At 32.4% G+C, this 24,832-nt stretch overlaps 1 protein-coding gene across 1 annotated transcript in view; it reads left to right on the top strand.

Moving 5' to 3' along the window:
* The window catches only part of LOC106478476, a 31,796-nt gene extending 7,556 nt beyond the window's left edge, over window positions 1-24,240 (top strand). The window contains exons 2-3 of the mRNA XM_013939022.2: window positions 6,081-9,538; window positions 20,016-24,240. Coding sequence (XP_013794476.2) covers window positions 6,469-9,538; window positions 20,016-20,041 — 3,096 coding nt within the window. The 5' untranslated portion in view covers window positions 6,081-6,468 and the 3' untranslated portion in view covers window positions 20,042-24,240. The remainder of the gene's footprint in view (window positions 1-6,080; window positions 9,539-20,015) is intronic.
* Window positions 24,241-24,832: the final 592 nt, after the last annotated feature.

The raw sequence follows: 24,832 nt of genomic DNA, 5'->3' as shown, positions 1-24,832 counted from the left end.
AAACAATAGTGTGAGAAGTACTTTCATATTTTAATACAAGTTCTGCAAAGTAAAAGTTAAGTAAAAACATGTTTTAAAACTGTATTAGAAGTTTTTGTGTCTTATGTAAATTCAATAATGTTGAAATAAGTGTGTTATTTGCACTTAGAATTTTGCTTGGCATTAAAGTTTGCGATATTCTCTTAACCCACTTGAGATCTAGCAGTAAATGCTAGTAAATTCTTACTTGTCATAAGTTGTTCATATATCTTGTGAGCTGCGATTTTAACAACTTAGTGTTGTTTCTTTAAAATCGGGTAATACTAAATAATTTCAAAAGTATATTTTGATACAGTTTCAATTTAAATCTCTCAACTCTGTACACTTGGGTACATTGATCCAATACACATATTGTATGGCTTGTTTTATTGCATTGCAAAACAACTACAGAATGAAATAGTTTGAAACTTCAGATGAGTTTTTCACAGATTATGTAGTTTCTACAAAAAATATTTTTGTATGTGATGCAGATATGACTTTGCAGCTTTAAACATTTGAAATAATTTCATTGTGGTATGTTTTTTAAGAAACAATTGAAAATATTTTGTTGTAGGTTTAAATTACTGATTTTTATGTCCTATATCCTTATAAAAATTCCTATAAAATTTTATTTCGTAAAATTGTAACTTTTATCTTTGTTTTGATATGAAAAACATCACATGCAATTCCACTAACTTTATGATCACTGATATACAGTAAAGTTCACTTTTTACTAAACCAAAATTATAAGCAAGTTGATGTTTCTTGCACTTCCCTATCCAACTATACATGAAGAATTTGAAAATGTTTACCCTTGTTTGGATTTGAAAGAATTTTCTTCCATTGTTTTATAAGTGATGTGACAGTTGGGGTTTTCTTATTTCCTGCATCTGCATTCCTCCTCCTATAGCTATTTCTCCCACTCTTATTGGGTCATTAACAGAGTAAGTTTAACCAACAACAACTATGTATATGGTGTGAAACCAAGAATGATTCCAAGAAGCTTTTCTGAGTAGGGCTATGTTTGAAGGTCTGTTCCTTAGCGAGGAAATCGAAGATATAATTCTATGTATTTGAAGGTTCATCTGACAGTATTCAAGCAATGTCAGATTATTTTTTCACTTGTTAACAGAAATCATATGACAGTGTTTGAGTAGTAATCACACATTAGGTGTCACTCACATGGGAAATTCAATATTTTGATTTGTATAATGTTCATTATTTAAACAAAAGTTGTATAATAATAAAACCAAACACCAAAACATTATATGTAGCATGGGTAGATGATTATGGTAAAGCACAGTGGGGCATATTTAGCATGTCTTTAGTATAATGTACTGAATGCCAAATATATAAGACGTAAGACAAGCATTATGGTAGAATAAGTATGAAACATAAAATATATGCTAATATTAATAACTTATTATTATTATGTTTATTAGGTATGTTTGATTAATCTACAATTTTATGTTTCTTGTGTTTTAGAAATATTCAAGTACTGCAGGTCATGTAAACACTTAAAGAAATATTGTTTTAAAGCTTAACAGTTATTTTTATCTCAGCATCAAAGTAGATGTACGTGTAGAACAAATTCAGTAACTTGCCCAAATACCATAGATTTGTGAATAATCCACCAGTTGGATCTGTAAGCCTGTAAAAATAGTTTGTTTTTATTTCTATAGTAATTGTAAAAAAACACTGGCTGCAGATTATCTATTGTCTCCATAAAACAGGTGATGCACTTTTTCCTTAATCAAACCCATAGATATATTGGGTACCTTTGCACAAAATAAATTTGTTTATGGAGGCAGTGTTTAGAATGTTAAATGTATTAAAGTTTTGTTCAAAGCTCAAAGGTTGGTTACGATACAGTGTTAACTTTGGAGACTGTCTAGTGCAATTATATGGAAATAAAACTGTTTCTTGCTGTGTAATAGGCTACAACAAAATGTCTAAAATGTTTGTCATAGAAATCATAGGACCTTGTCATACAATTATTAAAGTGGCACATAAAAGGCTTATAAAAAAATTATCTCTAAAGGTGAAATGCAAGATAATGCAGGTGTGTCATCTTAATCTGATTTATAAGTATAATTTGGATGGGAATAACCCTAATAGTGTTATGAAGGAAATGGATCTTGGTATAATAATTGACCAGTCTCTAGAGTCATCCAAGCAGTATGCTGTTGCTAGTGGTAGTGCAAATAGGATTTTAGGTTTTATCTATAGAAATATTGAATACAAGTCTAAAGAGGTTATAATTTCATTGTATTCACTGGTTAGGCCATATTTGGAGTATGTATTTAATCTTGGGCTCTCAACAATAGGAAGAACATTGAATTATTGGAAAGGGTTCAAAGAATGGTGCCCTGGGATGGAGGGGTTATGATATGAGGAAAGATTAAGCCCTCTGAAATTTTCTCTTGAAAAAAGAAGAGTTACAGGGTATCTGATTGAGGTATTTAAGATTGTAAAGAGAATTGATGGTGTTGAGGCATCATCTTTTTTTCATACTTAAGGAGGAGAATAGTAGGACTAGGAGACACAAATAAATTTTGACATGGTAGGAGTCATCTTCAGCTAAGACAGTTTTATTTTTCTAACAGGTTAGCTGGCCTTTGGATGTTGTGGAGACAGTAAACTTAGGTGATTTTAAGAGGAAGTTTGATGGCTATATGAATGATAAGGGCTGGCTTTAAGATTTTTATTTATTTATTTGAAAGTTTTAGTTTAGTTTAGAGGATGGGAAAACCAAGATGGACCAGTAAGTCCCTTGTTGTCCCTAAACATTATGTTATGTTAAGAGTATGGTTTGTTATGTTATCTGATCTTTTATATTCAGTTTGATAATAGTTGTAACTGTTGGTGAGTTTAATGTATTATTATGTTGTTTTTGTGTTCCATATTGCATTGTTGTACTTTGTATGATAATGTGTAGGGTTATAACATTTGTAACTAATTATTTTTGTCACAAGTTAGGGGACAAAATGTCCAGGTTCGCATTGCAATTTGCAAATCAAACCAACACCAGTTGTGAATCACTTCCCACTTTGCTCAGCATAATGTGCAAATCATTCCTTTCTCTTGTATGTTGTCTCCAAGACCTCCAACAGAACAGTGAAAGTGCCATAACATTTCAGTTTGATGAACCAAAGCTGATGTTAATTTCTCGGAAATTCCCACCCAACAGCACATACAGTATTTACACTTTGTGATGTGCATATCGCATACACATACACTTGTAGTAATATGTTCATGATGTTTGGAATGTGCCTGGTCTACACCCGCAGCCTTGCCAGCTAGTGTACATACCTACAGCACATGCACTTCACATTTAGAATTGAGCCAGCTACAAACCATTTCAATTTGACCAATTTTGTAACCACCAAACAAAAAACAATTAAAATATATCTAAGTTATCTTTTTTCTTTCTAGAATGAGTTTAAATTGTGACATGAAACTACATTTCTTTATCCTAAGTAGCTTAATATTCCTAACAGTATACATTTATATATATATAAATTTTATTGTTTTGTTGCCTTTTGAACTGTGTCAAACTACTAGTATTATTCACACCATTATAATCTAAGTTGTAAATCACTTTGGGAATGTGTGGCTTATGTTACACTACCGAATTACATTACCCACGAGTTACTCCAAGCTGATAGTGTGTGTTACTTGTGAAAATTTATTATTAATTATTTAGCTAACTTAAAGAGTTTCCTATTTTTACATTTTAGTTACTTTTATAATAATAAATAAAATACTTACCTGGACCTCCTTTTTTTGATGTTGACTGTTGAAGACACTTAACCCTCCTTTTTTATAATGGTAGTAGTGCACAAAATAATTTTTATTTAATTAAAAAATGCACCAAAGAACATAGAATAATAACATGCAAAAAGCAAACAATGTCCCATAACTATCACAATTTTTTTGGCTTTCTAACTATGAGACAAGAGCCATTACAAATTCATCCAAGCTAATCAATGTCCTTCCTGTGGGAACAAAGCTTGTACTGAAAGAGAAATTAACATTTTTCTGTACAGAAAACAACATAATATAATACATCATTTGATAGATGAAAACCTTGGCTTTCTATTGGTTAAAATATTGGTTTACAAACCCTGAAAGAGCAGATGTGACAGGTGGGTGTGGCAAGAGGGGTCTGATTTTCTATTTGATGGCTTTGTAACCAAACAAAATTGAAGACTATAAAAATTATGCTTTATCTGAGCAATGACAATATTATAATAAGTAATTTATATTAAATTTCATACTTCTTGGAGGGGTGATAAATATATTAGAAAAGAAGGGAAGCCTAGAGAAACAAGATGGAATCCTCAATAGCCTTGGCACTTGAAATTGTTTCAGGCAGAATTAGAGTAAATTAATCTTTGAGACCTTTTTATTGGCTATGTTTTTCTGTTCCAGCAATACTAAGTGTGAGGCGTGTAGGATGCACGTATACCTGATTCTATTTTATTACTCATCATATTTTCTACCTACCTACCATCAAATTGAAATTCTTTTATGTAAGATTTGAATAAATTAATCCATGAGAATTTGGCCATGGGCAAATACATCAAACAAAAGGGTTTGACATCCCAAGTATAAAAATATAATTAAATCTCAAGTTGGTCAAGAGATGATGGAGCTATGAGCTAAAAGTTTGTACTTGAAAAATTCAGAGCCATTCTATGAGCCGCTATGCTGCGGTTAAAAATGTCACATTTCTCACACTAGGTGAGATTATGGATTTTTTTTTTAATATTACCTTTAAAACTAAGAACTTAAAACTTGTATACTATTAAAATATGGATTATTAGCTACAGTTTTATGCTATACTAATTGGTATAACATAAACGAAAAGTAGTTGAATTAAATTTTGAATGTAACTCACTAAAACCTCATGACATGCACAGTAAATGATACGCGTGGTGAGAGGGGTAATTACTGCTGAAAAGTCACCAGATATTTTCTTCTTAAGAAAGCCAAGGAGATCACATTGTGAAGAATGATGAAGTCTCACCAAAATAGAAACTAGATTATATTGAAAAACGATTTGTGGCAATTTTGTTCAGTTGGAATATCTTAAAGACACTTCTTTCTTTGGTTAATCAATTGTTACATTATTGTGTGACAGCTGAGGTGTTTGGTTTTACTTGCAATTTTACTTTGTATACCAGGAAATATTTTGTTCATGAAATGCCATGTATGTTACAATTAAATATTAGGGTTTGAAGCTGGATAAAAATGTTATTAGAATAAAAACATGCCATTTTTGTATTTATAAAGAGATGACTTTTAGTGCTGGATTGAGTTGACATGTTAAAATGATTAATATTCAAAAGATGCTAAGCAATATTTGCTAATTGTTTATCAGATTATTTATTTCTTAGCAGTTTCTGCTAATCAAATCCACCAAGCTATTTTGTCCCCTTCTGAAGTTTTTTTTGTAAGATATTATTTTTCTTTTCAAATAGCATTCTACATTTTATACTTTTTGGAAATACTATATTATATGATTCAAACTACTAAGTTTCTACGAGATTCCAAACATTTGAGTTTTGTAGCCTGATTGATTTCCTAAATATTTAGTACAGACTTGTATTGGATTATTATTTGTGTTTTTACAATAACTGAATACTTACTTATCTGTTGTCTAATTCGTTGTTTATAATAGACCACTATTTGACATAACTTTTAACCCCTGTAATAAAGACAAAGTTAAATATTTTATTAGCTCAATACCTATAATAATAATATTAATTTTTATTTTTCTGATCTAAAGATAATACATATTAGGTGCTTATTTTCTAAAGTAATTAGATTTTGGAGGTATAGTGATCTGTATATGTAGCTATAAGTTTTATCATGAACGATGCAGGAATATTATTCTTTTGTGAAATGGATTATCTTGCAAACTTGTGGGAGTTTTTTGAATAGAATATGTATAAAAATATTTTTAAAACTTCAAAATAAATCTAGAAAACTTTTTCAATTACTTGAATGATCCAACTTATTACATCTATTCAAATTATCTATCATTTTTTTGTTAGATTGGCTGGTGTCACTGTTGCTCAACATATTTTGGAGGTATGCCTAAGAATGCAAAATCAGCTAAGTGATTTGTCATATAATCTTGTCATGGACTAGTAAGGAAACAAGATATTTCCAGAAGTCATCTGTGATTTGTTTTTTCAACAAACAATTTCATCATCAAAATATGTACAAAGTATTTACTTACAACAGTGCATTGTTTTGTTTTTCATTAAGACTCGGAAGCTTTTCATTCACTTGATATTTTTAAACCATTAGATTGCAGTTATTTTTGGGTCATTCTAGACCTTTTATGATATTAATATTAATTAAATGTTATTGTATTAAATTCTGAAGAATTTGAAGTATCTATTCTGACTGAATACAGATAAAAACAAGTATTTGAGTATGCATCATAAAAAGAAACTGATACCAGGTAGTATCAAGGAACAGAACAAGTCTTCACTTCTTCCTCTGCCTTCTCAACCTTTGTTCAAAAATGTTAGAAGTAGCATTTCAGGTAATATAGAAAAACAGAGATCATATCCTGCTATACAGCATTTTACAAAAAGGCATATTGAGGCAGATTTTAAGCCTTCCCTGTTAGGTCCTGGTCCATTTAGAATTCCACTTCTTTCTGACCCTATAGCATCTCCGGGACAGATTTTTAAACAGACTGATTATATTGAAGACCAGTTTTGTGATGAAGCTTATATAGAAAATTCAGTGTTTACTGATCACCAAGGCAGTGATGAAGATTTCTTTGACAGCAGTACTTCTAATATTTTTAACAATTTGAATGAAAAAACTAGAAGAGGACTGTTGGAAGAACCTGACCTTATGCAGTGTGAAGTGGATCACCAAAGACATTTACCAATTATAGATAAAGGCAGAAGTAGAGGTCTACTGGAGAAGCCTGATTTTGTAGCCAGTCAAATTGATTATCAAAGACAACACTCTCCATTTAAAGATGAAGGAAGGAGTAGTGGACTGTTGGAAAAGCCTGATTTTATAAACAATCAAGTTGATTACCAGAGACAACCATTTCCATTTAAAGATGAAGGCAGAAAAAGAGGACTGTTGGAGAAGCCTGATTTTGTGGACAGCCAAGATGGTTATGAGAGACATTCCCTTCCAGTTATGGATGAAGGTAGAAGTAGAGGATTATTGGAAAGCCCCGATTTTATGAGCAGACAAGTAAAACACCAGAGACAGTCCTTCCAATTTAAAAATGAATTCAAGAACAGAGGACTGCTAAAAAACCCTGTGCAAAACCAAATTGATTACCAAAGATATCCTTTGCCGTTTAATAATAAGGTTAAAAGGAGAGTACTGCTGGAAAAACCTGATTTTATGAACAACCAGGGTCATCCTTTTCCATTTAAAGATAAAGGTAGAGGATTGCTGAAAGAGCCAAACTTTATGGACAGTCAGACAGGTTGTTTGCTACCTGAAAATGAAGGTAGAAGAAGAGGTCTTTTGGAGGAGCCCAGTTTTCCTGAGAGTAAAAGAGATTATCAGAAACATATTTTTTTTTCAGAAGATGTGATTAGAAAAAGGCAACTGTTGGAAAATCCAGATTTTGCAGATGATCAGATTGAATACCAAAATCAACAAGTGTTGCAAGATGATATAGATAGAAGTAGAAGACTTGAGCAAGTTGATGAACAGAAACATCCTTTGCTTCTAGTAGATGAAGATGTAGGAAATAGAGGATTTGTGAAAGAGCTTGACACTGTGGAGTTTCATGCTCATTACCCAAGATACAACTTGTCACGAGTAGATGATAGCAAAAGTAGAGTACTTTTAGAGGAGCCCAACTTTATTGATAATCAGATTGACTATCAAACACATACCTTGTTGCTAGAAGATGATGGCAGGAATAGAGGACTTCAAGATGAGTCTGACTTTGTAGATAATGAGGTTGACTACCAAACACACACACTATTTGTAAAAGATGAGGGCAGGAGTAGAGGACTTCTAGAGGAACCAGACTTTATAAATAATCAGGTTGACTATCAGACACATCCCTTGTCACTAGATCATGAAAGCAGGAATAGAAGACATCTAGAAGAGCCTGACTGTGTGACTAATCAGATTGAATACCAGACATATCCGTTGCTGCTAGAAGGTGAAAGCAGTAGTGTAGAACTTCTGATTGAGCCTGACTTTGTGGATAATAAAGCTGACTACCAGACAAATTCTTTATTACGAAAAGATGAAAGCAGGAATAGAGGACTCCTGGAAGAGCCAGACATTGTGGATAATTATGTTGATTACCAAACACACACTTTTCTAGCAGAAGATGAAAGTGAGAGTGGAGGAATGCTTGAGGAGCCAGACTTTGTGAATAATCAGGGTGACTATCAGACACAACCCTTTTCACTAGATAATGAAAGCAGGAACAGAGGATTGCTTGAAGAACCTGACTTTGTAGATAATCAGAACGAATACCAAATATATCCCTTATATCTGGATGATGAAGGCAAGAGTAAAACATTTATGGAAGAACCTGACTTTATGAAAAGTAATAGAAAGCAGCAAAGACGTCCCTTATTACTTGAAAGTAAATATAAAAATAGGGGAGTTTTGGGTGAACCTGACTTTGTGGATGATCAGGTTGAATTCCAAAGACACCCTCATTTTTTACAAAAAGATGATAACAGAGATTCAAGGCTAATGGAAGAGGCTAATTCTGTAGATATCCAAGATGATTATCAAAGAGATATGAAAGACAAATGTGGAAGTATTGAAATGCAGGAGGAGCTTGACCTTGTGAATGATCAAATTGAATACAGAAGACATCCTTTGTTACAGAGAGATGAAAGCATGGGTAGAGGATTGCTTAGGGAACCTGAATTTTTGTACAGTAAGGTTGATTTTCAGAAACATCCTTCACAATCAAGACATGAAAACAGAGACAGAAGAAAACAGATGGAAGAGTCATCCTCTCTGGATATTGATGTTGGTAATCACAGTAGTTCATTATTAGTTAGAGAAAGAGGCAGTAAAAAAGGGTTATTGAGAGAGCCTGACTTTACTGACAGTCCAGTTAACAGTGGAAGAAGTAGCTTGCTGTTAAGAAATGAAATCAGAAGTAGTGACTCTACAAGAGGACTGCTACCGATTCCATCTACTGGAACGGATAATCTAACACAAATGCATGAAGAGCATCAATCAAGTGTAAAAAAACTAGATGCATCTTACATCTCTGAGGATGACAGAGAACATATGCTAACCCAGAGGACAGGATTTTTTAGTGATGTGCTTAAACCACAAAGTTCTTTGCATCCTAAATCAAGTAAAATGAGGATGCCTAAGTTTACCAATGAAGGTGAGAGTAATGAAAAAAGGAATGTGAGTTGGAATAGAAGACAAGAACATGATATAATTCACAGAGGGATGACAGAAGTTAAAGATGATGTTCAACAAAGAAGTAGAAAAAGACAGAGTTCCTTTCAAATGGGTTATAAACAAGGTAAAATTACTATATGTATATATATTAACTTAGAATGTAAAGTTGAGGTAACTAGATAAATGAAATCAGTGTAGTTTCTGTAGTTTAAAGAAGAATATCTATATGAATTACTTACATTTTTGTATTGTCATCTTTACCTAAGTTTATTTTTAGATCAGGGGAAGCAAAACCCTTATTTTTCCAATATTAAGCAAAAATACTAATGTCATATATATTTAATATTTATGTTATTTAAATATGTTATGCACTTCATGCTTCAGTTTTATAAATATAATTTTTTATTGAATCTGATACATGATAACCAATGAGAGGTCACAGATGCATAATTCTTTCTAGGCACTTGCTAAGGCTTAATTGTGTGCTTGAATGTGAATACATTTACATATATTTCTCAACACTTACTGAGAAACTGATTTTAAGGTTCTACCTTAGAACTGAATTATGTATTCAAGACTTCTTCTGAGTTAACCCTTATTTTATTGTTTTAATTTCATAATATTTATGGTAGTGATTTTATTTGTGAATCTTCTCCTACCTAAATTTTTGTTAAGATAGATGATAATATTTTAAACTCTATGTTGAATTCTTCAGTTCTCCAGAAAGAGGCAGTGGAAGATGGTTGTTGAGAGAGCCTGACTTCTACAGATAGTTAAATTAATTGTAAATGAAGTGGCATAGAGTTTGAAACATCATAATGACAATGAAACTTTACGCAGGAGAAAATACTTTAAAAACCCACTCTACCATTACAAACACATTGCCAAAGTGATTCCTGAAAGAAAGTTTCTATAATGGTACTACCTCCAATGAGTCTTTTATACCCCTTTATTTTTGCACCATTGCAGCAAAATGTGTTGATCATGTGACTACCTTCCACCAATCACCTATACTAGTGTAGGTAGCTCCCTCTACCATTCCAGCACAATCCTCACTTTCTTGATAGGCATTCTAGTGTATTGACGTGTGTTTTAACTCATTCTCCATGTGACTACAAAATTTTGATTGTGTTTGATTTCCAATGTTTCTACTCGTTTGTTTTAGATATGTTTCTGTTTTATTCGTATCAATTCCAGAGTTAATATGGTGGATGATAAAATTCCCACCCTAAGTAGACAATGGTTCTGACACTAGTCTCAGGGTCGACGTTGTCTGCTGGGGGAGCACAGGCTTTAGTTTGTGGCGAGTTTGGGTTTACATTCTGCTGATGATTTTTCCTTTCACGTTAAATTCTTTGTGAAGAGGATATAACTTCTGTGTTGAAATTTTCTTTCTACTGCACTTTCCACCAGTTACCGTGCCTGCACATAATCTACTGGGTTAGGTTTTGTTCTTTTTTCCAGGAGATCTGTGGTAAGTTTTTCTGTGGGTATTTCTCACTCCCCTTAGGTTTACCCATGTTCAGTAATTGGATGAGTGGTACCCACTGAACCAGGATTTTACTCTTGTCTCCAAAAACACTTGAGATTGGAGTCCCATCATAGATCTGTCCCAGCTGTATACTTATCTGGTGACACCTTGCTTCTCCATGGAGTTCTTCTTCTCACTTTAGTGTTTTTTTTTGCCCCAGTGTTATGTTGTTTTTCTTGGTTTAGTCCATGTGAGTTCTTTCTTCCAGTTCTGTGCACTGCCGTTCAGTCTTTCTTCAGCTCCATATGTGTTTTGTTGAGTGGAACGCTTTTTTGCACATCAACGTCACTCGCTGGTTATTCGGACTCATCATTATGTGGATGACTGGCTTTTGCTCACCTCTTCCCGTGCCCAGTCAGTCACTCACACCTGCATGCTTCTTTTAGAAGCTGCTCAGGTGGTATTTCTCATCAAGTTGAAGAAGTCCTTATGACCCCTTTGCAGCATCTTATTCATTTGAGGGTTCTCTTCACTTCCCATATCAGTCGAGCCGAGCCTTCTCCACTTCAGCTCCAGGATATGGAGCAGGCAATCATGAAGGCCCTGCCTTCTCCTTCTCTCTCTCTCCACACAAGAGGTCCTATCTCTTTTAGGGATGTGGGCTTCCTTGGAAGCTCTCATTCTCTTGGGTTGGGTGCACATGCATTCCCTTCATTGGATGCTTCTTGACCCATGGAACTTCCCCCACAACCCCTTGGACCATCCCATCTCCCTTCCACCTGGGATCAGGGCCATCCTTACTTGGGAGCTTGACAGGGACTTCATCATGGTGGGGGCTCCCATTCCTTTCCCTCATCCCGATTCTTATTTGTTCACATATGCTTCCTTGGTGGGTTGGGGCAGGGGTCTTTCCTCAATTCCCCAAAGATTTTGGGTTGGTGGTCAGTTGAGGAGGCTACTTTCCATATCCACATCCTAGAACCTTTGGCAGTTCATCGGGCTCTGTATAATTTCCTTACATTCCTGCAGTGATTGATGGTTATGGTTCATTTTGACAATTCCACTGACATCAGCTATATCACCAAGCAAGGGGGAATCAAGTCCAGATCTCTGTGTTTTCATACTCTGGATTTCATGTACTAGGCCAATGACCACAACATGACAGTTATGGCGTGTCATGTTCCCCGAGTTATGAATCTTGTAGCCAAATGCTTATCACATCCCTTCCAGGTTCTCCCCACAGAGTGGTCCCTTCATCCTTAGGTTTTTCTGAGGGTGTGTTCTCGATTGGGAACACCACATACATACTGGTATGCCAAACATCTTTTCTTTTTGGTCCCCAGTTCCTCACTCCTCAGCTCGGGGGGGGGGGGGCTTTCAGTCAAGATTGGAGGGTTCTTCATCTATATGCCTACCAATTAGACTCATCTCCTTGGTCTTTTCCCTTCCCCAGACTGCTTGTTGTTGTGTTCTTCTGATTGCTCCATTTTGGGTGGTTCCCTCTGCTCTGACCCTTACAGAAGCCACAGTTCTTGCCCTTATTTCTGTCCTGATCACTCCTCCTCCAACTGCGATTTTTTGTCCCAACATTACTACACTCCACCTTCACATGTGACTTTTGTCCAGTCCTGTGCCTCAGGGACTCGCCCCTCCTGTTGAGTCTTTCCTTGCCTGCACATTTGTCCTTCCTTCTTGTCTATGTACCAGAGGCATTGGTCTTACTTCAGACTTTGGTCTATCTGCCTTGGCTTCCGACCATCCTGTCTTTCTGTTCTTCACCTGGTTGTTTGATCAGGGTTTGTCTGTTGCTATTTATAAGGCTACCCTGTCAAACACCTTCTGTTCTCCCATTTCTGGAAAGTCTTCTCTTTTCCAGTTACTTCCCTCCTTTTCTGTTCCTTTTCTCTGGTCCATCCGCCACGTTCCTTTGTTCTGCTAAACTGGAATCTGCATGTTGTCCTTCGTGACCTGTCCAGTTCTCCTTTTGAACCCATTATAATGTGTTCCTTGTACTATTTTTTCCTTAAGACCTCCTCCCGCCCCTCCTTGCATGCAGTCATTGTCATTCCGAAATTTATGCTGTTAATGTTTCCCACATCCTTTACCATTCCTCTTATGTCATCTGTTATCTGGATCGGTCCTTCCTTCCCAGAACATCATCTGCCTGGGAAGGTTCTTTAGCTTTTTATCCCAATTCCTTACTTTTCTTTTCCCACCTGTACTCTAATTTGGATTCGAATCATCTACTTTGTCCAGTTCATTCCCTGCTATGTTATATGGCTCATACTTACTCATTTCATCTTTCTCATTCCTGCTTTTTGTTCCATGGATTTCCTCTGTTTCCATTAGCTGAGAACAGCACCTGCCATTTGCTTTCAACAAAACTCTTTGTTTTGTTGGGTACAAAGTCATGTGCTCAGTGATGTTTCTACTAGTGACATCATATTATCTAATACCTTATAGTCAACCTCAGAGAAAGCGGCAAAGGCTATATTTAGTCATTCTTAGATGTTGTATAATTTTTCTACACAGTTAAAAAAAATTTAATCTATTGATTACCTGTTACCAGTGTCTTAAGGTGCTGAATACAAGTAAAACAAATTACAGATCACTGACAGAAATAAAAACCAGGAAACAGGCATTGTAAAGGATCTACTGGACAGCATAAAAAAAATCAGGACTGTATCAGCCAAACTTCATGTATGGTAACCTTAAGCAAGAATGATGATACCACACTATTAAGTCAGACAAAAGCCCATGGTATGTTATCCAACATTATTTGTGTTAACAGTCATTCATATTATACGTATCAGGAAGATAAACCTAGCTCATTAACACAAGATTATGGCAACCAACTTGATGCAAAACACCTGCATGACACTTTTTAAAATTTGCATGAATTTTCCTGAATAATAATTCAATTTGTACTGTTTACAGAATGGTAAAGTACAGAAGTTTTTCAAGTGCAAAAACATCCCAGTGCTCACCCTTTCAGTTGACATTTGCAATTATTTAAAGAATCTGATGAAAAATTGTGACTTATTTAAAAACAAAAACATCATGAAATCTAACTCTAAGTTTCAAATGTGGTATTTTATTCATTCTTCACTGTTATTGCCAGTCTTATAATCTATGAAATCTGTCACTGTTTGTGTGACAAACAGGTCTCATTAAACTTCTGCAAATTCCATCCATTGTGCTTTAAAGTTTTATTGCTGTTAGCTCCCTTAATTAATGTCCAATTGTTGTAGTAATCACAGTTTAACACATTTGTTTTGACAGTCTTAATTACTGCTCTTGCCATCATAGTCTATTGTGTAAACATGCTACTGATTATTCATTCAACCAGTCAAACACGACTTAACATTAAGCTAGCTAATGTAACTGACCAATAAATTCTATGATTTATATAAACAATGTTGTGTGGTCATGAAGCATGAAATGTTTGTTTTTCCGTAAGCATTTGAAGAAATGATGAGTTTAATTACCAAAAACATCTTATCACACATTGTTTCAGATTACAGGTACCTTTTTTATGTTAATAAAAACTTGATTGGGAAACTGTTGAATTGGAATTGGCCCATAAGAAAATTAAAGAAAGTACAAATAAAACGTGTGGATAACAACATAGTTTTTATTATTTTTTATTTCAAACTCAAATTATGACTACATTTTCATGTACTCAAGAAGAGAAGAAAGTTTACAGTATACATTAATTAGTATTTATGTGTTTAATTGGGTTAATGGAATTAATAAAATTAATGAATTTAAAAATTGAAATGAACATGAACTTTTTACACTTTTCATGAAAGAAATTCATTAACAGTATATGTATAATTTCCTTAGCTGTGTGGCTCATTTTTGAATCCATGTTTGGTTTGGTTATTGGATTTTTTTGCCTAATAATATGTGGCTATAAATTAAAAATGACTGGGATAAGCACTGCATACTGTTCCTTATGTAAGGGCCTTTATAAGCCAGAATCTTGAAATTAGATATTAAAGGCCAAATTACAGTTTAACTACCAAAGTCACAACTTCCAGAACCGCATCCCTAGACTACTGTTTAGGTACCATAACACATATACACAATGACATGAATCTTTATTGACAAACAGTCTCCAATAATCAGTGGAAGGAAATAAATATATTAGAATTAAATAAATTAAACTAATTGAAAATATTAAAGTAAAAATCATAAAATAAAATTGTACACAAAACTGAAATAAAACTGTATACAATTATATCAAGTTAGTCTTAAAAATGAACACAAATTAATCACAATATCAAATTAGAGAGAGAAAACTTTGTGTTGCATGATGACTAACTGGACAAACAAGATACATATAATGTTTGGAGACTGCTTGAATTTGTAATGAAGAAAAACATTAATATAAGTTTAACATAAATGCAATTGTACAAAACCTTGTTGAAAATAAGGTACATAATTTAATTTCAAGGGACAACAACAAAGAACAAACACAAACAGCAGCATAAATCAATTAACAACTGAAGATAGTCATTATTGTCATAAAAAATACAATAAATCTCAAAGTTAAAACTCATAAAGGGTGGGATAAAAATGATTGTACAGTTTTTCACTTAGATTGAAATTTAATTTCTGACTTGTCTTGAAAAAACATTAGTTAAATTGCTTTCAGTTGTAGTGTAGTTTTTCTTTTTTACAGAATATATAGTAATATTTGTTTCACCTTGTATAATATGGAACAGTTAACCCAAAGCAACATACAAAAAGTACCAATAACAGAATGAATTAAGTTACAAAATGAAGAAACTCATTTTGGAATATAACTATGTAGAATTCAGATATTAATTACAGCAAAATAGAATGATCTAAAATAGAATTCAGAATTAAAATTTAAGTCAAACTTAAAATTAGATATTTAGAGAAGGTTAAGAGAGAGAGAGAGGGAGATGAAATTGAACACAAAACAAATTAAATAACACCAAATAAATAATCTCAAAACAAACAGAATAAAATAATAAGAAGTGATACAAATTAAGAACACTAAAAATACCCTTCCCATCACAAGTTTAGCAGGAAAAATCACTATTTGAAAGCTTTTGGAGGGCTGTTTTTCATCTTTCTTTAAATACCACTTCAGTTGGATTGTCTCCTGGCAGATCTTATGATCTTTATCTGCCAATTGTTTTAGGGAGATTTCATTGATAATCTATTCTTCCTCAAGTGGAGCTCTGGTTTTGGTAGCCTGACCCTGTCTTTACTGTTGCCATTCCTCATTTTGTCCATAGATAGCTGCTTGGGAGTAGTTGTAGGTTCTATAGCCAACAGATTAGTGACTTCATACTAGCAGTGAAGAATTTTGTGGGATTGTTCATTTTTATCTTTCACTATCCTTTTTAGGGCCAGGAAGGAATTCTTTAAGGTAATGATGAAGTGGCCCTTCTGAATGTAGGATATCACTTCACCCCTATGACCTTCTCCAAACTGACATCCTTTGATGGAATATTAGGAAAGTATCCAAGGTTTCTTGGATATGGTTAACTTTTCTTTTATGTAAGTCACCAATCTAGGGGCAAAAAGCATTGTAGCTGTGTGGCTGGGGCAGCAGCTTGGTCCCCCTTCCAGACATGGGTTTTTCAGGCAACTGGGGTACACAACTTTGTCTTTTTGAATGATCTCTTAGATTAGCTGCAACTCTGTTATGGGGCACTTTATAGGAGTTGATGGCATAACAATTGAATCAGGTCATAACATGACATAATATTTTGGGACCACATGAGACCTATTGGTCCATCTCGACTGTTCCATCCTCAAAAGTAAATTTAAATGATTTTAAAAAATAGAATAAAATTTTAAACCCTTATCATTCATATAGTCATCAAATTTCCTCTTAAAATTGCCTAAGTTTACTGTCTCCACAACATCCAAAGGCTAGCTAACCTGTTAGAAAAATAAAACTGTCTTAGCTGAAGATGACTCCTACCTTGCTAAAATTGGTATTTGTGTCCCATAGTCTTACTATTCTCATTGATAAATATAAAAAAAGATGTTACATCAACACTATCAATTCCCTTTACAATCTTAAACACCTCAATCAGATCCCCCCTAACTTTTCATTTTTCAAGAGAAAACAATTTGAGATATTTCAACCTCTCCTCATATGATGTCCCATCCATCCCAAGAACCATTATAGTAACAGTGTCTCTCATAAGGTAAGTAGCCAAAGATTGAACACAATATTCCAAATGTGCCCTAACCAGTGACCTGTACAGTGAAATTATAACCTCTTTAGACTTGTATTCAATATTTCTATAGATACAACCTAAAATCCTATTTGCCTTACACTAACAACAGCATACTGTATGGATGACTCTCGAGACTGGTCGATTATTATACCAAGATCCCTTTCCTTCATAACACTATTAAGGTTATTCCCATCCAAATTATACTTATAATTCAAATTATGATAACCCACTTGCATTATTTTGCATTAATTAAAACCTATCTGCCATTTATCTGCCCAACCCACTAAATGATCTAAATCCTTTTGTAAATCAGCCAGCATCCTCTTCACAGCTAGAAACACCCAAAACCTTAATATAATCTGCAAATGTAAGTAATTTATTGACTATCCCTTCATCTATGTCATTGATGTAAATCAAAAAGAACAAAGGTTCTAGGACTGAGCCCTGAGGTACCCCACTTGTGACATTAATCCAGTTTGACTGAACCCCATTCCTATTCTAACAACTGGAAATCCTTTATCATAGAAAGGATAGAGGTCAGGTTCAACTGAGAATCTCTGAGGTTGAAAGCTAAGATAGCCATTGGCCAAGGATCAGAGCTTTTTATAGCAAAAGTCAGGATTGAAAAGATGACAGATACAAAGCAAGTGTAATCAACATAAAACATATATAATGGCTGCCTTGTTCAAAAATAATATCAAAATAAAACATTTGGATATTGTTTGATTGTGCAAATCAGGCATATTTCTAAATCAAAACTACTTTAAAATAATATACAGTCTGTGTCTTTTTTCATTTCAAATTAATTATCAATTGTGGTTTTATCTTACAAATAACAATTTGCAAAAATCCATGAGTAATTCAGTTGCCTGACCTGAAAATATTCCTTGACCAAAACCAATAATAACAAAGTGTCCACCATGTTTCTCAGTTTTGTAGTTTACATTATCTCATAAACTTTGCCTCTTTTTAGAGAAAAATCACATGCCTATGAGGATTTCAGTTTAACACCTAACAAACTATATTTTAACAAAATGCAACTATATTTCTCTTTTTACGTGGTCTAAGCTGTGTACTTTATTAAACATGTATATTTTTATATACTAATCAGAATCTTTATTTGTGTGAATAATTGTGCTCTTGCATATTTCACATTTGTTCACAATTAAATATACACAAGCTGGTCCATATATACAAGAAATAACATGAAAAGTAACAAGCAGTAATTGCCCTGTCTGTATCAGTCATCCATCCTGACCATATTTTGTGAACTACAAAATACATGCTAATATATGAGGTTACATCAATTTGTATGTAAAATCACAACTTTACTCACAAACTGTCTAAACACTATTTGCCATAAAATGTAACCTGAGTGCTCAGAAAGCAAGATTGCGAAGTCCTTTTGGCCTATTAATATGTCAAGAGTTTCTGGACATCATCAACAGTCAGAGCTGGGTATCTAGCATTTATCTGCTGTGGAGAAATGTTAATACAGCTCACTAGGTAGATCTGGCAATTATCAAAAGCATCAGATCATATATTTTTCAACCATCATTCACCTCTCCTAATTATACAACAGTTAAGCAGTTATTAGTAGCTGGAAAAGTAAGAAATGACTGTTCTGGTCAGGCAGTTAATCCCATCCATAATAATTAGGAGGACAGTATTGGAGTCTTAGCCAGTAATCAGAGCAGTAAAACTACTGGTTTATTAGTGTTTTCTTCATCCATCTCCTCAAGATTCTCAGATGTATATTGCCAGCATAATCCTTTTTATCAGCTGAGTCAAAATTATACAACATGTTGCTCTTGTCATCATCATCATCATCATCCATATGGGTTTTTTTATGTATGCAGTTCTCAAAAGCTCATCAGTGATAGAGGATTTAAGCTAGTCAACATGCTCACATGTATTACACAGCTGCTGTGAGTCATAACTCACTTCCTTGAGCTGTCAACATATGAAACATTGAACAATCCAATTAGAACTCCACTTATTCAGAGACAACTATGTTTAATCTAACCAGAATTTCAGTACATTGTCATTATAATTTGTGCAACAATTGTAAAATTATATGAAACTTTTTATAATAATTTGTTCAAAATACATTGCAAATAGGATTAGCATGGAAATGATCAGCACTGCTAGATAATACGGTCTTCATTCAGGTGCTTCCCTTCTAAGTACAATGTTACATTACCAATATTTGAAGAGTCATGAATGTTTATTCAACCACAGAGTTTTATAAATTGAAAAATACAATCAATTATGTGAAATATACACACACATACACACACACACACACTAAGAATTCTCAACTAAGCAAAATGTTTTAACTACACATTGAATTAGGACTTGCTATCTGTATGCTACTATTTTAGATAGTGTCTTACAACAGGAGCCAAGGGAAATCGTTAAATTCATTCACTGTTAAATACTAACATGGCCATGTCTAAAAATATTTGTTCCTCAAGCTAACTCTTCTTTGTGAGTTGTGAAATCATGAATATATTTATTTTAGGGATCAGGGTCAGAAAGAAGTCATTTTTCATCTGGGTAGTCATGTGGAATATATTAACTTTTTAATCCTTATACCAATACAAATGATAGTAACAAATAAGGTTTAAAATGAGCTTTGTAACTTTTTTGAAAAGAATTTTGTTGAAATTTGAATCAAAAACTGATCTTGTATTCCATTATTTATATCTTCCATATAATTTCACTGAGTAACCAAAAATATTCCATATAGCATTATTTTAATTAATATCAAAGTGCATGCTTAATTTTAGTAAATTTGGAGAAGGTATGGAGTTTTATAGGTTAGTTGATTTGATACAGAATCACTTATAAATTTTATTAAGTATTAAATCCTTCTTTTTTTCTTTTTTAATTTTAAGATGTGAAGAGAAGTTGGAGAAAATAACTTGAAGAGATCTCAAATTGCAAGTTGCTCGAGAAGTTATACCAATTTTTGTGCATGACTTACTTTATAAGTTTTGTTTATTAAATGACTACAAAAAATCTTGTAACAGTTTTTTTAAAACAAGGTATGTAAATGGTCTTATTCAACTTTGAAGTATTGTTGCCAAAGAAGTTTTTTTTACCAAATGATAAAATGGGTGGTACAGGTTTCAGTGATTAGTTGTATCATAATCATCTGCAAGACAATGTTGTACCAGTACATAAAATATTAAAAAGTCTGCATATTTACCTTTAGACAACTTAGCTCATGTATATCACATTCATACTAAAATGATTTAAATGAGTGGTCATTTTCACTCAATTTAAAAATTATGTAAGACATTCTGAATTAGGTTCACATTATAGCAGTTTTTCTAGTTACACTGTTTTTCTGGAATTGAATTGTACATACAGAATAGACATAATCCTTTTCCATATCCCAGCTTGTTGAAGTTATTAAGTTAAGGCATTTCCATAATGTCAGTAATTGCATATGAGTTACAGCACAATGTTATGAGATAAAATTATTTTTTTTTCAAGGTAATCTTGTTCTGACTATTGTGCTATTTATGTGAAATGTACAAGTTGTGTATGTTTGATTTAAAATTACGATAATGTACTGTGTAGCCAGCATGACTATTGACATTATTTTGACAATGTAGGCTTACATTTTTTATTCTGTTCCTTTATTTCACTAAAGTAGCATCTAGTTAATATAAACTTTTCAATGTGATTGGAAAATAATTTATTTCATTCATATTTTTCCTTTGTATTAGTGTAAATCTATTTTAAAATCATTCAGAGGTTTTTGACAGTGAAAAATGACCCCCAGTAAATGAACTTACAATTCTAAAATCCAGGGTTTGATCCCCAGTGATGGGACACAGCAGATAGGCCGTTGTAGCTTTGCTCTAACACAAACACACACTGGAAAAATTATTTTTAGTTAAATGATAATTAGGTGGTCAATGGGTTAAGCTAACTGTCTTTTTGTGAAGGTAAGTGTTCTTAAGGTTATTTTAATGTAAACCAGAGCTGTTAGGGGGATTTTAGTAAAATCTTATTATTATACTTTTTTTATTTCTTCGTAATAAACTTTTGATAAAAGATATCAAGGTATCTCATATAGAGAAAACACTTAAAGAAAATACTTGGAAAATATTAAATTGATAACAAAATTTATCTTTAAACACAAAATATTATGAAGATGAAAAAGTTGTGCAGATTGAATTCTGTTTCCCTTAAAAACAATAAAAAACAATGAGGTAGAGAGAGAGTTAAAAAACTTGAACAGGTTGGATTTATTCGTGATAACAAGAAAAACTCCAAAACTTGAGTTCAAATTTTTATCATTCAAAGTCTAATCTTGGTCCATAATTTGATATAATGTAATTATATTTTGACCTGTATGAGTTTTGGTAGCTTGCTTGTTCACAGAAAGATCAAGTAAGCTGAAACAGTCCAGGTTTTTTTATTTTGTTCTTTTATACTTAAACAAGTTGGCCTTAAGAACTGTAAATGTAAAATATATAGTAATATGTGATTTAGTATGATATGAAATATAGCACAATGCTTTCATTTTGAGATATACAATAAAACTGTTTGTAATTCAAATGAGAAAATATATTGATATATTACTACTTTTAGTGTAACATTGTAATTTAAGTTTATGTTTTGTGTTATATATGATTCAAAGACATGACATACAGTAGTTTTATAGAGCAGTTTTTTAAAATTTAAAACAAAGATTAATTGGAGGGTACCAGGATTCCATCACAGATTTAGAATGTGGGATGGTATTCTGTTGTTGACCTAGATTTGTGAACATAATCAGTTGTCATAGTCACATAAAATCAAATCATTCTAGCAAATATAAGAATATATAACAAAAATTGTACTCACATTTTTCAAAATATAAGATTAAAAAGACTACACTTACTCTAACATACTAATTTTTCTTTCTGTACCATGAATTGTCTTCTCTGTCCAAAGCTCAACAATTCAGTGTTTTTATTACAAATACAGGTTTACATACTGCATCACTAGAACAGTGTCTGCAACTTTTGGAGTAGACAAAAGCTTAAATCAATTGATTTAAGGGTACTTGGTCTAATGGTTAGTTTTGTATTTATGGTTAAAAACAAAACACTAGTATTACAACTTTGTCACAGCTAAGTCTTTGGTGAGTTTTATATGGAAATAAATCCACTCTTATGTTTCAGTGTTAATCTATATAAACTAAGTCATCTTACTACTATGATGATTATTACATATGTGGGGTGAAAGTCATATTTAAGAGATTTGTCTGATGTAAATACACAAATGTGTGTTTTATAGTACTTAAGAATAATTTTGATTTGATATCCCCTATAAAATGATTCTTTATGACAGAAAGAGTTATATTCTACCACAAAAAAATAGATAATCTTAACCAGCATTTTACAACAAAAATAAAATGTTTGAATTTTGTCAATAGTTAAAAGGAAGAAAATCATTACTGACTGAAGATTTATTGTTATTAATTGCTTTTAATTACTACTTTGGCTGTTATTAATCTGTTTTGATGAATTTAAATAAAACTAAGATTTTATCTTAGTTTCTAGGTTATTTTGACTTTAAAGAAATCAGATTTGAAGACCATCAATAATATACATTGACTGAATATATTGTAGAAAATTTTCACAAACATGCATGGGAATATATTAAACAATTTTACCTCAGTTTTTAAGTGAAAAGGAAGAAAATCATGACTGAGTATAGATTTATTGTTATTAATTGCTTTTAATTACTACTTTGGCAGATTTTAAACTGTTTTGATTAATATAAATAAAACTAAGATTTCATCTTCGTTTCTAGGTTCTTTTGACTTTAAAGAAATCAGATTTAAAGACATTCAATAATATACATTGACTGAATATATTGTAGAAAATTTCAAAAATACACATGAGAATATATTAAGTCATTTTACCTCAGTTTGTTTTTTATAAATATTACAAAACAGCATAAACTTTTCTAAATCAAATGAAAATAAGTGGCTAAAATTAAATGTGTTAATTCTATGACTTTCTAATAGTATGAGATAAAATATTTTATCATTTTTGTTATTTCACAGAATATAAATAAAAAAACCTCCTAGTTAAGAGTTACCTTTCTCCATACATAGATGTGAAGATATAAAAGTTGTCAATATTTTTAAAATTTTGAAGTATACTTTTCATATTATGTAAAAAATTTATTAACTTTTGATTCTTTTTTCCCAATTTTTCATGTGTGTATTATTACAAACATATGCTGTATATGTAAAATAGTTATTTCAAGTGGCAGCATTTTTGGGAAGTAATAAAGACATGTAAACATTCACCTTGCCATTTGTATATGTATGAAATTTATGTCAACCACTGTTGGAGTAACCATTTGATTGTTTGATATTTAATAACATTGATGATCAGCACCGTAGTAAAACATTAAAACTGAAATTTATTTAGGTTGTACTTGTGTTATATTTTTGAAGCAGTCCTATAATATGCTTAAAGTTTAAAGTAGTGGTTGTGGTAGGTGTATATTAATTTTTTGTGCTTATGTTTTGTATTAACAGGATTTACTGATATGTTTACTGTGTGTATGCACTGAAACAGTTGAATGTTTTCAAGTTATCTGTATTCATGTTTTGTTTATTGGTCCACTTTTGACATGGATTTTTTGTCAGTACATGTATATAAATATGTGGATATCTATATATTTGTTTTAGTTGATTGTCAACTGGTAGACTCGCTGGTTAAAGTTTTTTTGTTTTTCCTGTTGTAAAATGTACTGTTTTAATATAGCTAATTAGACTTTCTTGAATAAAAAAGTTCTACTTAAAATGAAATTTTTAATGGGATGTGTTTCTTTTACATGTAAATGTTCATGTTTTACATAGGAAACTAGGCAGTCAATAGCTTTAGCTTATCATTTAATGTTTCATAAATATCTTGTTTTTGTCAAAATGTGAGATTATGTAAATATTAACTGTTTACGTAGTACTGATCTATGCATGTTTTGGTTAAAAGATATACTGTTATATTCGGATCCATATATCATAAAGAGCCAGGGTGCCTAATATTTAAAAAAAATGAGAAGGGAGGGATTGATGTTGCCAGATAATGTATAGTTGACCAAATAAACCACATTTTTCTCTTTATTGGCTTTTCTTGTCAAACTGTCAACTTATAGACTAAAGCAAAATTGCTGTTAAGTGAATCAGATTTACATCTAGTCTTAGTAAAAAAAAATCTCAATTTCAGCCTAATTTTTATGGGAATTCACAGAAATATTACAATAGCTATTGACATCACCATAATATCTCTGTTATAAATGTTTAAAGTGGTTAATAAGAAGACAAGTTTACAAAATATAAATATTCCTTTTGAAGAACTGAAGGTTAAGCATGTGTTCAACTGTACTAAGGTTTTGTTGGACAGGAGATATAAGTGAAAGAAATTAGAGTGAGAGTACTCTTTTTAAGTTACGATGTTTTATATCATCAGTATGGTAGATTATAAAACTGACTTTATAGTCAGAATTATGATGCTTGGTGGTTTAGAAGAAAAATTTAATTATAAAATGAAACTATCAAGCATTATATGATAATACAAGTGATTAGTATTGGGGTGTAATTAGTTCTTCAAATGACCTTCAGAAGATGAGCTCTAAGGGCATGTAAAGAAGATTTAGGTTCTGTAAATCACTACCAGAGAGATAACATTGATTATAC

Source organism: Limulus polyphemus, unplaced genomic scaffold (genome assembly GCF_000517525.1).
Source record: "Limulus polyphemus unplaced genomic scaffold, Limulus_polyphemus-2.1.2 Scaffold214, whole genome shotgun sequence".
In the NCBI taxonomy this organism is placed as follows: domain Eukaryota; kingdom Metazoa; phylum Arthropoda; class Merostomata; order Xiphosura; family Limulidae; genus Limulus; species Limulus polyphemus.
Note: the sequence above shows the minus strand (reverse complement) of the source record. Positions and strands in the feature narration are given on the sequence as shown.